Source organism: Suncus etruscus, chromosome 6, assembly GCF_024139225.1.
Source record: "Suncus etruscus isolate mSunEtr1 chromosome 6, mSunEtr1.pri.cur, whole genome shotgun sequence".
Taxonomy (NCBI): domain Eukaryota; kingdom Metazoa; phylum Chordata; class Mammalia; order Eulipotyphla; family Soricidae; genus Suncus; species Suncus etruscus.
The window spans coordinates 123,027,140-123,044,625 of NC_064853.1; the positions used below are offsets into that span (position 1 = coordinate 123,027,140).

Genomic DNA, 17,486 nt, shown 5'->3' on the forward strand with positions numbered 1-17,486 from the left:
TGGCCAGGCCAGGGCTGGGCAGGAAGTAATAGATACCAAGGCACATGCCTCAGGGACCATGCCACTGGGCAGATCTGCTCTCCGAGCATTCCCATGGACCTGAGACCCCCTCAACTCTGGTATTGTGCACTTTCTCAGCCCTGCTACGATGCCTGGGTACTCATCACTTCTGCATCCCAAGGAACAGCCCTGGTGCCAGCTCTCAGTGGCAAGAGTGTCTGCCCTACTGGAATTCCAGAGAAGGGCTTGCCACCGATAAGACCAGAGGGAAAAGAATTTATTGATTTATTTGACCACAAATGCCGCTGAGGTGATTTGCAAAGCTGGCATGTCAAAATGGCTCTGTGGAACTTGGGCACAGAGGAAGAGTCTCCCCAAGAGAAAGGGGGCTTGGTTTGAGCTACCTGCCTAAGGAGACTTACTAGGACCAGCTGTCAGCTGACAGCCAGGACAACATCTGATGCATGACTGCTCAAAGTGTGAGGCGCTAAGTGTGCTCTGCCCTTCTAACAGAGGCCTGGATTTGAACTCTCAGTACCACAGGATCAGCTTGTGAGCAGAAGCATCCTCCAAATTCTGCTCGGTGGTGCCATATCAGCCATCAGCCTCACTTGCCATGACCTTTGGAGGTTTGGAGATGGGTGAAAGAATTTCTTTGAGGTCAAAGGTGACAAAGGAATGGCAGCCCTCAGAAGCTCTTTATGGGACCTTTTATCAGGTGCAAGGAAAACACGTGCATTCTGTCCTGCTGCGTTCCAACCCCCACTTCATGGGACACCTACAAATATTTATCTCCATGGGGAACAAGGCATATGTCTATACAGAGAGCTACGTTCCCTTTCTTTTTGGGGGAGTCACAGACATCTCCCGATTCAGTGTTGAGAAGAGCCAACTCCTGACAATACTGGCAGATGCCAACTCTACCCCAGTCTGCGTGAGAGCCCTAAATTCATCCTTTGAACGATTCTCAGTCCCAGTTTCCCCACTTGCCCAGGAACGAGGCAGAAGAATACAAGGTGCCCAGCATATACAGGCACAAATATGATGGAAGATGTTGGAAGCTAAGTGCCAGTGGTGAGTTGCTGGGCCTGACAGAGGCCTGGGACTGAGTATATGTCCCCGAGGCCCCCCCCCCCCCCCCGCACTGCTGGGACTTTCCCAAGCACAGAGCCTAGAGAGCCCCCTGAGCAATGCCAGGTGTACCCCCCAAAGGAAAACAACAACAAAATATCATCTTGAAGGCTACCAGGTACCAAGAATTGTTCTCATTGTTTGTGACACAAAGACTCCCCAGGGAGCAAGAAATTCCTGGATTCCACGGGGAGTATTTGGTATTTGGAGACCTGAAGATGCAGACAAGCCTCAGCAGGAGCTGATGGGGGAAGGTCCAGGGATCAGCTCACCCTAGCCACCCAGTCCATGCTTTTCTTTCCTTCTTTTTTTTTTTCTTTTTGGCCAACACCCTGTGACGATCAGGGGTTACTCCTGGCTATGCACTCAGAAATCACTCCTGGCTCAGGGGATCATATGGGACACCGGAGGGGGGGATTGAACCAAGGTCCATCCTGGATCGGCCATGTGCAAGGCAAACGCCCTACGCCCTACTGTTGTGGTTGAGCTATGACTCTGGCCCCAGCTTTTCTTCTTTCTGTTCTGGCTTCTCCTCTCTTCCCCTCTCCTCCCCCTCCCCTCTCTTCCTCTCTCCCTCCCCCCTCTGCAAAAAAAGAGGGGCTGGAAAGGTAGTACAGTGGGTAAGGCACTTTCATGCAGTTGACCTAGGTTATATCTCCAGCATCCCATATGGTCTCCGAGCACTACTAGGAGTGACAATTGAGCACAGAACCAGAGTAACTACGGAGCATCACAAACAAATAAACAAAGAATGAAACATAAGAGTTTGGGAAAATAAGCACTGAAGTCATAACACTCAACTTTTTTGCTTATCTTGTTTTATGTTTTTTGGTGGTTTTTTTTTTTTTTTTTTTTTGAGGGCCATGCCCAGCTGTTCTCAGAACTTGCTCATGTCTCTGTTCAGGGTTCCTTTTTGGTGGAGCTCAGAGGACTTTCTATAATGCCAGGGATCAAACTTGGATTGGCAGCTTGCCAGGCAACACCTCTGGTCCTGTGTTCGTGTCAGCACAGTTTAGTTCTGTTAGTCAATGGATCTGCAGAGCTGCCTTGGGAATAAATGCCACAAGTAGGAGAAGCCTGAGGAGAAGCTGCCTGGGCTTGGGAGGTGAGGAATGGTTCAGGCTGCCAGAGAGTAATGAATAGGGGAGACCAAAAGAGGGGGGCCAAGAAAACATGCCAACAAAGGTGTCCCTAATCTTGATGCAGATCCATTTTTTTTCCCTTCTGGTTGACCATAAAAACAGGAACTTAAGCCTCAGCCCTTTCTCTCTGGCAGACATTTGAAACGCAAAGATCCCGTTTCTGCTCGGCGGTGAGAAGTCGCGGGTAGATGCACTGAAGAGGTGGGGGGGCATGGATGCACCTCAGCCACATTTGTCCTTTTCTTTCCCTCCTCCCCACGCTCCCAACTCCACTCCTTTTTCTCTTTTTAGCATCCTGATAGAATGTTCTATGTTCTGTCCACCACCACCACCACCCCTCTTCACTCACACTCCATTCCACCTTAATCTCCTCTCATCAGTTTTGGCTAGAGGTTTAATGGGTGGCTGGAGGGTTAACAAAACGCCACTGTATCCAGTTTCTGCATTTTCTCTTCTTTTATCTCACTCAGAAACAGGGATTCCAAGGGGCCCACACCCCACCCTTGGGCTGTCTGTGCTGGGAGAGCAAGAGAGCAAATACAAGGGGAGGCAGCTCTGCAAGAGCTGAGGGCTGTTAGGCCCTCCCTAGCCCTGCAAAATTCGGCTAAGACCCATGCATCATGGTGTCTGCATAGCCCATGAGTGGTGGTGTCTGAATGCTGTGGCCTATGTGTCACCATATCTGCCTGCTGAGGCCTATGTGCCGCCTGTCTGCACACCCTAGCGGATGCATGGCCATGTCTGCATGTAAAGGCCACCCGTGGCAAATGCCTCTGAGGGTGGCCAAGGCTTCTCCATCCTGGCACTTGGCAGCCTCTCTCTCTCTCTCCCCTCTCCCTCCCCTCTCTCTCCCCTCTCCCTCCCCTATCTCTCCCCTCCCCCTCCCCCTCCCCCTCCCCCCCTCCCCCTCCCCCTCCCTCCCTCCCTCCCTCCCTCCCTCCCTCCCTCCCTCCCTCCCTCCCTCCCTCCCTCTCTCTCTCTCTCTCTCTCTCTCTCTCTCTCTCTCTCTCTCTCTCTCTCTCTCTCTCTCTCTCTCTCTCTCTCTCTCTCTCTCTCTCTCTCTCTCTCTCTCTCTCTCTCTCTCTCTCTCTCTCTCTCTCTCTCTCTCTCTCTCTCTCTCTCTCAGCTCTGGTGTTCCCACCTGCTCAGAGGCTGCAGCAACCTGATTCTCTTCAAAGGAGAGTAGGTTTCACACAGATCTGGGATCCTGGAGAGCAAAGGTAGTTTGGCTGGGCCAAAGCAGGGGACAGAGAGAGTAGTCTGCGACCTCAGGGTCTCAAGCCAGCCCCAGGCCCTGGAGAGTATTTACCTAAACTTGAGATTTGGACTTGAGATGTGCTCCCACCCCCATCCCTGCTTGGCAACTGGCTGCTCCCAAGAGGCCCAACAGCCTCTGAAGCTACCAGGAAGATTCTCTCCTGGGTGTTGGGAGCCAGAGAGGGGACCTGAGGTATGAGAAACTGAACTCAGCCCTAGAGCATTTCCAGCATGTGGGCCTCAACCCTGGGCTGCTTCTTTCCTACCTGGCACACTTGGTATAGTCCCGTGTATGTTACACTCCTATGAAACGTGCTCACTTTTATCATCTTAAAACTCATTGGGAGGGAGAGCAAGAAGGCTGTGGCTAGCTTGGACAGACCCATGGGCATTTGTCCATGGGGAAGAGGAAGTGGTTAGGGATAGAAGTATGGGGAAGTATGAGGCCAGTTCCTTGGCAGGCTGCTTTGAGCCCAAGAACTAGATCTGGGTGCATGCCCTTCATGTCTGACCCCCAGCATCTGAACATTTCTGGGTGTGACCCCAGGCACTGGAGCCAAGAGTAGACCCTAGCACTGAGGTTGTGTTCGTACTCCTCCCACCCCCAAATCAACTCCTGCTAAGCAGGTAGACACTGATAGAGAGTGACATCCACCTGAAAATAACCAAAAAGTCACATAATTGATTATAGAACAGTGACTCTCAGACGAATGCTGAGACTCAGTTTGTATCACAGGTCCCATTTAGCGTGGAAACACATGGCTGAGAACACAGCTCACCACTGTCCATGGATAAGCATCATGCATATCTGTGCAGCCACGAACATAAAATATCCTCCCTGTCTTACCATAGAGAATAGAATAGAGACCTGTCACCAATCCTAGGGTCCCAGATGCTACTTATTTGTAGTGAAGGTGGAAGCAAATTCAGTCTTTTCAGAGCCAGCTTCACCACAAACTGAGATTCAAGTTTTGTCCCAGCTGTTCCAGAGACCTGCAGAAAACCCATCAACGCCACATCACCTAAGGCTTTTCATACACTTTTGAGCAGCATAGCTGGAGAACTGGCATTACCCAGCATGCCAACTTTTCAAAAGTCACTAGTTAGCGCATCTGTTTGGTTTGGGAGTGGGGCTCACACCAGCAATGCAATCAGGGATGATGCTCCCAGCTGAATGCTCAGAGGTCTGTCTGCAGTACTGGGGGGGGAACCATACAACGCTAGGAGGGAAATAAGGGCTGCAGCCCTGGTGCAAGCTCCCTGGTCCTGACAAGCCACTTAATACTCAAACTCACACTCAATGGCTGACACATCTCCTCGTCCTGAAGAAAACAGCCAGGAAGAGACTTGATGAGCAGCCAATGTCACCCATGCCTGTCTCTGTTCCCTTTCCCAACACTGCACTCCACAGCCTCTGGAGCACAGGCTGAGATCCAATCATTTGTTGCCCAGCAGTTGAGCAGGACAATGGGCAAAAATGAGAGTTCTGGGTTCAACCTGATATATTTTTTTTTCAACCTGATATTTTTATCGTGACTTGCAGAATGGCTCCATTCAAACCCAGCTCTCTGGGTTGAAGAGATTTGGAGCAGGTAGGGCATGTGCCTTGCATGCAGTGACCCAGGTTTGATCCCTGAGACACCTGAACCCTGCAAGGAGGGATCACTGAGAGAACGAAGCACACTGCAAAGTGTGCTTAGGCCCCCAAACAAACAAACAAACAAAAAATCAATAGAACTAACTCAGTCCTCCCCAGAGCCAGATTGCCTCTGAAGATCATCACTGCCCAGGGTTGCTGGGGAATAAAAGAAAGTGGCCAGTCAACCATACAGCAGACCACCCCTCAGCCTACATGCAATTGTTTCTTCTTACCACGCTGGCCAAAGGAGCATGGGGAAATGCCCTTTTTATTTCTTTGTGTTTTGGAGGCCACCCCCGGGCCTCAAGAATCATTCCTAGTGGTGCTCAGAAGACCATAGGTGGTGGTGCCAGAGCATCAAAGTGGGGCCAATGACATGCAAAGCAAGCCCCCTGTCCTCTGTCCAGACTTTGGTGCCCACATTTGAAGGTTATGGCCCCAACTTTCAACCACTGACATTTTTGCCTGAGAAAGCTAGGGTGAGCAGAAATCTCAGGTGTCTTCTGTGAACCTCTGCCCTAAACACAGACCCAGAAAAATTATCAGACCCCAGGCTCAGGAGATCTCTGAACAAAGGTTTGAAACAGCTCCAGAAAAGAAAAAAAAAAAAAAAACCAACAAAAAACAGCAGGAACTGGGCTTCAAGACCCTTCGCTGGCACAGCACAGCGAGTGCAACCACCCATTCTTCTAGGGAGAACAATCTGGGCGTTTGTGTTTGCATACCAAAAGCTAAATACACACAGAAGCCTGGCCCTCGCCCTCACCCTCTGCTGGGAGCTTCAGCTGCACCAAGGTGTTCACTCCAATCAAGGGGTCCAGCTCCCAGAAGTTGTTCAGCCTGACAACCTGAGGAATTGGTGGCCCCAATTCCCTCAAGGAATTAATACCTCCCAGCACCGGTGAAAGGATGGAGCTGCCGAAGCCTTTAGCCCAGTCGGCAGTGCCCAAGCTGTCCACTGGCCCCTCTCCGGTTGTTGGGACAACTGTGCTCAGGAATGTGGGCCTCCCCATGCCTCCTGGGTGAGAAGGGGGCTGCACTGGCAAAGCTGCCCGCCTGGCAGGCCTGCCAGCCTCCTGGTCGCAGGGGAAGCTGCAAACTGGATTTCCTACCCCCAGCAGCCTGCATGCTGGACGGCACACAAAACAGCTTGGCCTAGAGGCAGTTGGGTGCCAGGACATTCTTCAGGCTTGGTAACCGAGACGCTATTTTGTTCCTGGTGGGTAAGAAATCACTTTGGGGACTAAAGGGCCATTGGGCTGACTCTGGCATTCAGGGGAATAGGTGGGTGTCTCCAGGATGCAGGTAAGCAAAAAACAGAAGCCAATGCCAAGGGGCTGTCATGGGGCCAGCAGACAAAGACTTCACATCCATACCACATACATGTGCTCTCTCACACACACTCTATTGTTTGAAATGCTATTTAAAAACTCTTTTTTTATTTCAAAACATTTTTGAATATTTTTCTTTTCTTTTTTCTTTTTGGCCACACCCATTTGATGCTCAGGAGTTACTCCTGGCTAAGCGCTCAGAAATTGCCCCTGGCTTGGGGGACCATATGGGACGCCGGGGGATCGAACCACGGTCCTTCCTTGGCTAGCGCTTGCAAGGCAGACACCTCACCTCTAGCACCACCATACCGGTCCCCATTTTTGAATATTTTTAATTGAATCATCTGAGATATGCAGTTACAAAGTTGTTCATGTTTGAGTTCAGTCATAAAAGTGTCCAACACCCATCCCTTCACCAGTGCATTTTCCACTACCAACATCCATAGTTTCCCTCTTCCCTCCCACTGTCCTCCACTCTGCCTGCTTTGATGGCAAACATTTTTCTCTTCTCTCTCTTCTTTTTCCTTTGAAACCAATCGTGTGTGTGTGTGTGTGTGTGTGTGTGTGTGTGTGTGTGTGTGTGTGTGTGTGTGTGTTTAATTTTACTGCAGTGACTAGTCTCAGATGTAACTGCTTTGGCAGAGTTTCTCTTTCGCCACCCACCCCTACAAAAGTCTGGCTCTCTTTTCAATCTGCTTCAATTTATTCATCCTCCTCCTCCTCCTCTCTCCCCAAGCTCCCTGTTCTCAGCTGCAGTGAAGTCAAGAGAGGCAAAGGAGCCCTAAATCATAGTTGAGAGCTGGCAGGGTCCCTGGAAATCATCTCACCACCCCTCCTCTCAGCCTGTGTCCCTATGAGGTGAAGGGATGTATGTGAAAACCATAGAGGTAGGTAAGTAGACAGAAATACCTAGTATACCAAGTAGGCAGAGGAGTGCAGAAAGGGACCTGCTAAGCACAGATGTGCATGTCCCGCCTCTGTTAGGACACCCCAGGGGTGTTCCCAGAACCCTGCAGCCATCCAGAGCTAGTGGGATAACCAGATGGTGTTGAAGACCCAGCATTAAAAGCTCAAAGCTTGGGCTGGTTGGTGGCAAGCAGAGAAGGTGCTTGCCTTACATGCAGCCTATCCAGTCCATAGAGTTCCCCAAGCACACTGCCAAAAGTTATCCCTGAATGCCAAGAGTAGGCCCTGAGCATCACTGGGTATGGCCTCAAAAATGAAACAAAACAAAAAGAGAAGAAATGAAATGCCAGGTGAAGGAAGTGAGCAGCTTGGGTTCTATGCCAGCATGATTTCAATTCCTCTCCACTGTTCACCAATGAACCTAATAACAAAGACCTGGGGTAAGCATCGTAATAAGGAAAAACAAAATAGTATTGGAAGTGGTGAAACCCCACCTATATACACACACACCTGAATTTTTTTAAGGCTCCGTTCCATTTATGGTGATAGATAGAACTGAGTAGTGAGTCCAAGATTCTCAGATTCACTTGATGGAACTCACTTTAGCAATTCAGGGAGGTTGAGTCACTGAATTGCGAAGGACAGGTACCCCAATGCTGAGATTTGGGAAATGATGGCTCAGCTGAGGTAGTTTTCCATGAAAGCTATTCTGCTTAACCTCTCCTACAGGAAAAGAAGACTGGAGCAAACACAAAGCAATCCAAACTCGCTGGTGGTTGCCAGATAGATGGGGTGGGCAGAATGGGTAAAAAGGGTGAGAAAGAACAAACTTCCAGTTGTAAAAACAAGCAACTCTTAGAAAGCTACAACCTGGAAACTATTGGTCAAAAATAATATTGTAGGGGCCAGCCAGAACGATGCAGAAAGGGCACTTTCCTGGCATACAACATACATACTGAACCTGGGTTCAATTCCTATCACCCCATATGATCCCAGGCGTGCCAGGAGAAACTCCTGAACACTACCGGGTATAACCCCCAAACAAAAAAAGCAAACAAAACAAAAAATGATGTTGTAAACTATATAAACACAGGCACAATTCACTCATGGGGCAGTGGGGATTTAAAACAGTGAACGTGTCATTCTTTAAAAGTTATTTACTTATTTGGGGGGGGGGCAATGCCCACTATGCTCAGAGCTTATTCCTTGCTCTGCACTTAGGAATTGCTCCTGGCAGTGGTCTGAGGACCATATGTTAGGGTTGGAACCCTAGCTGTATGCATGGCAAGTGCCCTCCCTGCTTTATTGCTCCAGCCTGAATTTTCCCCTGTGATGTCAGAGAACTAAAATTCAGGGCCTCACTAAATCAAGCTCAAATGACAAAGTTTAGTGCCACCATCAAAAATAGTTTAGTTGACAAACTGTACAAGTGGGGAACAGTTCCACTAGCATTACGGGGGCGGGGTGGTAAAGGAGGGAAATGTGGGAAGCATGCTGGAAACAGGGGTGGAGAGAGGACAACACTGGTGGTGGGAATGTCTCTCATTCATTGTCACTATGTGCCTTAAGTATTACTGTGAGAGATTTGTAATTCACTTTGACCACAATAAAAATTAAAGAAAAGTTAAATTGCCCAAATTATGTGTAGTTTCCTACAATTAAAAGAAATCAGGGGAGCCAAAGAGATAGCATGGAGGTAAGCGTTTTTCTTGCATGCAGAATGGTGGTTCAAATTCCGGCATTCCATATGGTCCCTTGAGCCTGCCAGGAGTGATTTCTGAGCATAGAGCCAGGAGTAATGCCTGAGCACTGCCGGATGTGACCCCCCGCCCCAAAAAAAAAAAAATCAGGGGCCGGAGAAATAGCACAGTGGTAGGGCTTGCAAGTGACCAACCCAGGGCTGACAGTGCTTCAATTCCTGGCATCCCATATGATCCCCTGAGCTGCCAGGAGTAACCCCTGGGTGCTGCTGCCAGGTGTGGCCCAAAAACAAAACAAAAAAAAATCAATATGGGGTCAGAGAAGAGGAAGCTAAACTGGCTGAGCATAGGCTCTGCATGCAGGAGCTATGAAGACCATACCCAACACTGCATGGTTCCCAGAATCACTGTCAATAGTGACTCCTGAAGTTCCCCCCCCCCCCCCAACAAAACAGTAATGTACAGCAGTGTGAGAGTCTCTAACTATATTCTTCTCCCAGACTCGTGCCGGGAGTAAGCTAGCTGTGCAGGCTATGGGAATTGCTCTAAGAGCCAACTGCACCCAAAACCTCAGACTTGGGGAGGCGCCAGGGGGTGAGGGGAGGATGGACACCATGGCCACTCTGCTCACCAACCCTGATCCCAGTGGCCTGGGAAAATATTGGGAGGGAGCAGGAGCCTGGAGACCAACATGCTGCTTAGAAGAGCAAGAGAAAGGCTGGAGAAATAGGGCAGTGGGGAGGGCATTTGCCTTGGCTATGGCTAGCCCAGGTTCCATTCCCAGCATTCCACAGGATCCCCAAGTCCACCAGGAGTAACCCCTGAGCACCACTGGGTGTGACCCAAACACAAAATCAAAAAAGAACAGGCGCAGGTGAAAAACTCCTGGCAAAGGGCACAGTGGGAATAGATCAGAACCTAAGGCAACCTTCTCCCAGAGACGCTGCCGTCTCTACATTCAGACATGGGGACTAAGTTTGGGTCATGTCATTTTCTGCTTGAAGAGCAACTACTGGATCTGAGGGGACAGCTCAAAGAACTAATGCTAAGCTTTGTATGCAGAACATCTAGCTCTGCCCTCCTGCATGGCTAGGGTCTCCTGAGAGCTGCCAAAAGTGACCACTAAGCACAGAACTGGAAGTTACCTCTGTGCACCCCAGTTGTGATCGCCCCAAATCTGATAAATGGTGTTTTGGGGTTAAAGCCACTTGTCCAAGAGACGATTGGCTGGCACATCCCTTTGGTGGGGCTGGAGAGATAAATTAGGAAGTTAGCTAAGGCTCTTGCTTTGCAATGTGGCCTACCTCAGTTCTATTCCTGGCATGGCAAAGGGTCCCCCAAGTACTGCCAAGTTTATAATCCCAGAGCACAGAGTCAGGAGTAATCCCTGAGCACTGCCAGGTGAGTCTCTTTCCCCAAAATAAAGACAAAAATATCTTTCGGATGGCACGAATGAACCCACGAGCGGAGCAGAGAACAGCACCACACCCTCCACACTGAATGAAGTGATCCCCGAAATAACTGGCAAACAGAACTTGTTTCCTTCGTGTGTTCAGAGTCTTCTCCCTCCTCCCCAGCCTGACTGTGTGGAAGGGGCCAGAAACTTCCCCTGGATTTGTTTTACAGGCACCTGAGGCCCAAGGTCACAGGGATCAGGTGAGATTCCACATTCCAGAAAAACAGATCCCCCTCCTGGGGAGACAAAGGACAACAAAGTTCCAGAGTTGGACCTTCCCTTCCTCCTAGAACATAATGGAGGCCAAGAAATGCCTTTCAAAACCCCCTTCCTCCCCAAAAAGTCTCCCCCTGAAACGGTCAGAGTTCTTCCTCCGCCAGCCACAGCTTTCCACCTGGCCAGATTTAAATAATAATAAGATAAATATAAATTATTTTTAAATGACTGAAATGAAATCGCGAGCTGCATACAGCCAGGGCAGTGGGCCGCCAAGGTCAGGACGCCAGGAACGCCTGAAAGGGGTGCGGGGCTGAGCACCCCAAGTCGAGAGGCGAAAGGGAGAAAGAAGGGATTGAGAATTCAGCAGGGACTCCCCTTCCCTCCTTCCTTCCCTCCTCTCCCAAGCTCACAGCTTTGCAGCGACTTGAGATTCCTGGAGAAGCAGAGTGTCTGTCTCCCAACGCACCCTCCCCATCTGCCGCAGGCACCCCCAAAGGGGCCACCTGTCACCATCCCACCCGAGACTGTCCCTCCCTGTCCCTAGACCCCAAGGCCTCTCCACCCCCCTACCCACCTACCCACCCACCCGGTGCGCCCTAGCTTGGAGCGCGCGCTCCCTTCCTCGGCCTGGGCACCAGCTAGCTACCTGGGCAGGTGAGACCTTGGGGGTCTGCGGCAACCACACCTCCAAGGGCGCAGGAGGTGGGGAGTGGAGGGGCGCAGAGGGGAGGCCCTCCCAGCCGGCTAGGGGCTTGGGGGGGCATGTGCCACCGTGCTTGGGGCGCGTGCAGGGGGTCCTACCGGTCCCGAGGGTCCACCCAGCTGGTGGTGCGGCTGGTGTGGTCGATGTAGTAGGCTTTGCCGTCGAAGTCGCGCGCCTCCTCCCAGCCGTCGGGCAGGGGCAGCTCGGGCCGGGGCATCTTCCCGAGCGCGGCGCGCGCTCCCCCATGCAAGCTCCGGGCCGGGCCTCCCCGCGCCCCCGCTTCAGCCGCGGCTCCTCCGTGCGGCGAGGCTGGGCCTCCGCGGTACCATGCTGCGGGGCCGGGGCCGGCGATGGGGAGCACCGGGCGGGCCGGCCGGCCGGCCGGGGTGCGCTGCGGGCTCACGCTTTAAAGGCCATGTGCGGCGCTCCTCTCCTCCTCTCCGCTCCTCTCCTCTCTCCTCTCTCCTCTCCGCTCGGCCCTGCTCCTGCTCCTGCTCCTGCGCCCGCCGCTCCCCGGCTCCCTTCCACGGCCCAGCGCGGACCCAGGTGCGGCCGTACCGGGCAGGTAACCGCGCTGCCCCGGAAACGGGAGGCGGAGCGCGGGCGCGGGTTCCCGGCTGCCTGCCCGCCCGCCCGCCCGCCCGCCCACCCGCGCCCAGCGCCCGGCCCGCGCACCCCAGATGGCACCCGCGCCGCCCTCCGGCCACCAGCGGCAAATAGGGGAGCAAGTTTGTGCCCATTCATTCCCACCCAGCCAGCCCTTCTTCCCCGCCCCCAATGTCATACCATCTGTCACCGTCTGCGAGTCTTCTTGCGTGGAGACAGCCACCACCGATCCATCCACCCCCCCCCCCCCAAGTTTGCACATGAACATCTGGGCCCCTAAACTTTAGGGTTGCCGGTGGAGCCTTGCTTGCCCCAGGGCAGGGAGTGGCCGGAGAAGATAGGTTAGAGAAGATTGGGGTTGGGGGGGGGGGGTAGAGGGAGTTAGTGGGAGTTGAGGGCTTTTTAGGGGGGTGGTTTGGAATTTTGTCTTGTTTTGGTTTGGGTTTTTTTTTTGGGGGGGGGGTGTCATACCCAGCAGCGCTCAGGAGTTACTCCTGGCTCTATGCTCAGAAGTCACTCCTGGCAGGCTCAGGGGACCATATGGGATGCCAGGGTTTGAACCACTGTCTTTCTGCATGCAAGGCAAATGCCCTACCCCCAAGCTACTTCTCTCTCTGGCCTCTGGTTTTTGTTTTTACAGATATAATAGTAATTTTATAGATACAATAGTAATATAATAGTATTTTTTTAAACGTTATTTATTGATTGATACGATTGGCCACACCCGGCAGCCTACAGGGGCTATTCCTGGCTTTCTGCACTCAGAAATCGCTACCCCCACCCATGCAGTCTGGGGGACCATATGGGATGCTGGAAATCGAACCGGGTCCCTCCTGGGTCGGTTACATGCAACGCTCTACTTTCCATGCAAGGCTGTGCTATCTCTCTTGCCCCAGTAATGCTGTTTTGGACAGCAAAAGGGAGGACTGGAGCTGTCCCAGGCCCGGGCTAAAGATTTCACAACAAGCCTTTTCTCCTGTGTAACTCTTGGGGGTAGCAAACGGTTGGATTTGGGAGAATGGGAAACACAAGGAAAAAGAGGGGTGGTAGGTGGGTAGGGAAAGGGCTTGCTTTTGCGTAGGGCTGGTCAGATTCAATTATGGTCCCCTGAGTCCAGAACCAGAAGTAAACCCAGAGTTGAAAAACCAAACAGGGGCCGGCGAGGTGGCACTAGAGGTAAGGTGTCTGCCTTGCAAGCGCTAGCCAAGGAAGGACCAAGGTTCGATCCCCCGGTGTCCCATATGGTTCCCCCCTCCCCGCGTCCCATATGGTCCCCCAAGCCAGGGGCAATTTCTGAGCGCTTAGCCAGGAGTAACCCCTGAGCATCAAATGGGTGTGGCTCAAAAAACAAACAAACAAATAAACAAAAACAAAAGAAAAAAAAAGAAAAAAAGAAAAAACAAACGAACAAAAACCAAGCAAGGAAAAAGAAACGAAAGCTCAGATTTCATTTTGAAAATAAAAAAGAATCATGGGGAAAAGATGAACACTCAGACATGATTTCATGAGAAGTTTCTATGATTTGAGAACTAGAAAGCTAATACAATGTAAGGTCAATTGGCCAATCCCGGTTCAATTCCATGCACTAGATGGTCTCCTGGTTACCACAGGAGGGATGTCCTGAACAGAGCCAAGAGTAAACCTGGAGCTCTGCTGGGGTGACCTGTTTCCTCTTTCCCACTCACCCTCAGTGATTTGTTTGTTTGTTTGTTTTGGGGCAGACCCGGTGGTGCTCAGGTGTTACTTCTGTTCTGCACTCTGAACCACTCCTGGTGGTGGTAGGAATTATTTGGGATGCCCAGCACCAAACCTGGGTCAGCCACATGCAAGGCAAATACTCTCCCTACTCCAGCCCATCTCCAAAGAAATATTAATGTTTATTCAATGAATTAAATGCCCATAAATTGCAATGAAATTCAGAGTCCACTGTCCCCATCTGGTCTGCTGGGCAGTGAGCTGGGTTGCCTTTTCTCTTTTTCATTCCAGAGATACTGTGGACCAAAGTCCAGGAATGCGGGACCACAGATCAGAAGGAAGCCCAGCTTCTCTTTTCCCGTGATCCTCTGGGTTCTCTTTGTTCCCTGTCTTGGTGCCGCATCTTTCCAGTGACAGCCCTGAGTGAGGCGATTTTGCTGCCTCTCCAGGGTATCTACCTCATATAGAACCTCATACCTCAAATTCAACCCTCTGGAGTGGGGATTGTGCTTGTCTTTGTTTGTTTGCTTGTTTGGGGGCAACACTCGGAGTCCTTAGGGCTTGAGTCCTTGAGGCTCTGTCCTCAGGAATCAATTCTGACAGGGCTGGGAGGGACCTCATGGGGTGGCAGGGATTGAACTAGGGTCAGCTGCATGCAAGCCACTAGCTCTCCAGTCTTGCTTTTGTTTTGTTTTGTTTTGTTTTGTTTTTTTGTCTCTGTATCACTATCACTGGGGGAAAAGCGCAATTAGGACATGCAGAGACACAGGACACTCCCCAAAATGGGATTGGGGGGGGCAGCTGAGTAAAAGAAGAGGTGCAAGTGGGTCTGAGGTCTGCACAATGCTTCTCAACCAGGTGCCTGGACACACACATCCACCTTTTTATTTTCTCTTCTGTTTTACTCCCTTGGACCTGCTATAGACCCCGCAGATGTGATCCAATCTCAGTTTGGATGCTGATGGCTGCTACCCTCTGTGGGGAATTGCTCTGCAAATGTTTTGCACAAAGAGGTGAAAACTCTGAAAACAGGGTTGTGGGGTGTCCAAAGCCAGCCCGTTTTTCCAGCCATGTCAGCTGGAGTAACATGCTGGATGCAAGTCTGTTTTAGGTTGGAATCAGACCCTTGACCCCTTGAACCCTGAGACAGGTGGAGGGGCTGAAGGAGACTCAATGGAAGGAGCTGGGTACCCTCTGTCAAAAGTCCCCAGATGCCCATGGTGGGTGAAATACCTGAGATCCCAGCGAAGCCTGCATCTCCTCCTAAGTGTTGCCACAGAACTACCCTCGGCCCCCACTCCCTGCTCCCTACCCCTTTTCATTCTGCCTTTCCATTCCATGTGCAACGAATTCCATTCCATTTGCAAAGTAGCCTCCTGCTGACAGAGAAGCTGGGAAGCCTTGGGCTCTGACTACCTGGAGTTTTCCCTTCTGCTCCGACCCGCTTCCCAGCACACCCCATGCATGTTCTGCCTTTGACCCTTGAAACCTGAGCTGAGCTAGGGCGTTGGGGAGGTTGTCATGCCCAGGCCTCAAGCCTTGGGTCTCTTTGCCCACTTCCCCCTCCACGGAGAATATCCCGGCAGGACTAAGTGAGGTCAAGAAGCAGAAGCCTCCCCCCCCCCCCAGCACCCTCCAGCAGTGAGTCAGCCCCGACTTTCCCCGGGGCTGAGACAGGAGATTAAAGGTGAAACCGGCTCTGCCACGTGATGGCCAGTGGGATGTTCCCCGCATAGGTGACTGCGCTGAGGAATGTGCCTGAAGGAGTCACGCCCAGCGTCTGTCCAGGTCGGGTGGTGCAAAGGGATGGAGGTGCAAAGGGGACCCAGGCCAAGCCTTTCTGCATTGGTTCTCAGGGGTCTCCAGGTTGTCCTGAGTTTTACTTGTTTGTTCTTATTTGGGGGCTACACCTGGCAGTGCTCAGGAATTACCCCTGGCGATGCTCAGGGGACTATATGGGTACTCCAGATCTAATCTGGGCGGGCCACATGTAAGGCAAGCACCCTACCCATTGTACTATCTCTCCAGTTACTGGAGTTACACAGTCTTTTTTTTTGTGTGTGTGTGTGTCGCACCCGGCAGTGCTCAGGGGTTATTCCTGACTCCAGGCTCAGAAATTGCTCCTGGCAGGCACGGGGGACCATATGGGGCGCCGGGATTCGAACCGATGACCTCCTGCATGAAAGGCAAATGCCTTACCTCCATGCTATCTCTCCGGCCCCGAGTTACACAGTCTTGTCATAACAGTCCATTGTCTTTCCCCATGGTGGCAGCACCTGGGCCAGGCACAGTAGGAGGAGAAGGAATGACACTGTCCCATGTATCTCCTATGCTTGGAAATCAGTGGAAATGAGGTACTGGTGAGGCAAGATAGGGGTGAAGGTGGTTCCAGTTCCAATCCCAACACCACATAGGATCCCTAAGGAGTGAACCTCCCGTCCCCAGCACAGAGCTGGTAATAGTCTTTGAGCACCATGAGGTGTGGCCCCTACCAAAAATAAAATAAACCTAAATAAAAATAAACACATACATGGAAATAAGTTTAGGATAGCTTTGTTCTATCACAAATTAACAGAAGGTTACTCAGAGAGCTGCTCCTATGAAACCCACTACACAGGTGTGGAAGCTGAGACTCAGAAATGTCACTAGCCATCCAGAAAAAAAAAAACAAAAACAGCATGATTTCGACTCTGTCAGAGGCAGGGATGAGGGGGGATGCATTTTGCTGCTTGTATCACTTTGATGTGGATTCTAGAATGCCCCAAAGGAGGAAGTGGGGTGTGTGCCTGGTGGATAACAGGCTGAGGAACAGGCTAGAGACAGAATGGGATTGTTTGCAGAGAGGAAAGGAGGGTATGTGCTGGTGGTCAGAGGTGAGTTTACAAGGCAGGGGATGGGAAGATAGTATAGTATCTGTAATAGAGATACCTTGCAGTCAAGCTAGATTCAACCTTCTATGGCACCTGAACTGCATCAGAGTGATCCTTGAGCACCAAGGCAGGAGAAAACCCTGAGCACCATTAGCTGTAGCTCCAAAACACTCCTACCAAAAAAGGGCAGAGTGGAAGTGGGAATTCAGAATTCTAAGCTGCAGCTTGGCTGGGCTGCTCTGGCGGGGGCCCCACAATGCTGTGTGTGTGTGTGTGTGTGTGTGTGTGTGTGTGTGTGTGTGTGTGTGTGTGTGTGTGAGAGAGAGAGAGAGAGAGAGAGAGAGAGAAAACAGAGACAGAGGGACAGACAGACAGACAAACAGAGAGACAGAAACAGAGACTCAGACAGAGAGACAGACAGAGAGAAAGAGAGAGAGACAGAGACAGACACAGACATACTGAAGATAGACAGGCGGGGAGCAGATGCAGCAGTGGCTAGAGAAAGCTTGAAGAAGACACTTCTCCCTCTGCCCTACAGTCCCTCTTCTCCCTTCTCTACCTGGCACCCCTTTATCCATGCGCTGAGTTTCTGGACATAAGACTCTGAGGCTTCCCTCTGTATCCTGAGATTTGGGGGTGCCCTGAGCATGGCTGTGCCTGTCATCAGGAAATGAATTGTGCACAGTCAAAGGGGTGGGGTGAGGTCTGTTTCCAGAATGGGGTACACCCTGGGAGGGAGTCCCCCCCTAGGCTGTGTCTTCTTCCGCTCTCACGTGGGAGGTAGAGGAATTTGGTGAGAAATGGGGGTGGGAAAACCAGCAGCCCCTGGAA

The 17,486-nt window shown here is 51.5% G+C and overlaps 1 protein-coding gene across 1 annotated transcript in view; it reads right to left on the reverse strand.

The window, feature by feature from the left end:
* WWC1 (WW and C2 domain containing 1) overlaps window positions 1–11,844 on the reverse strand; it is a 117,841-nt gene extending 105,997 nt beyond the window's left edge. Inside the window, exon 1 of the mRNA XM_049774570.1 lies at window positions 11,583–11,844. Within this exon, the coding sequence (XP_049630527.1) occupies window positions 11,583–11,701 (119 nt within the window). The 5' untranslated portion in view covers window positions 11,702–11,844. The remainder of the gene's footprint in view (window positions 1–11,582) is intronic.
* Between the last annotated feature and the right edge of the window lie 5,642 nt (window positions 11,845–17,486).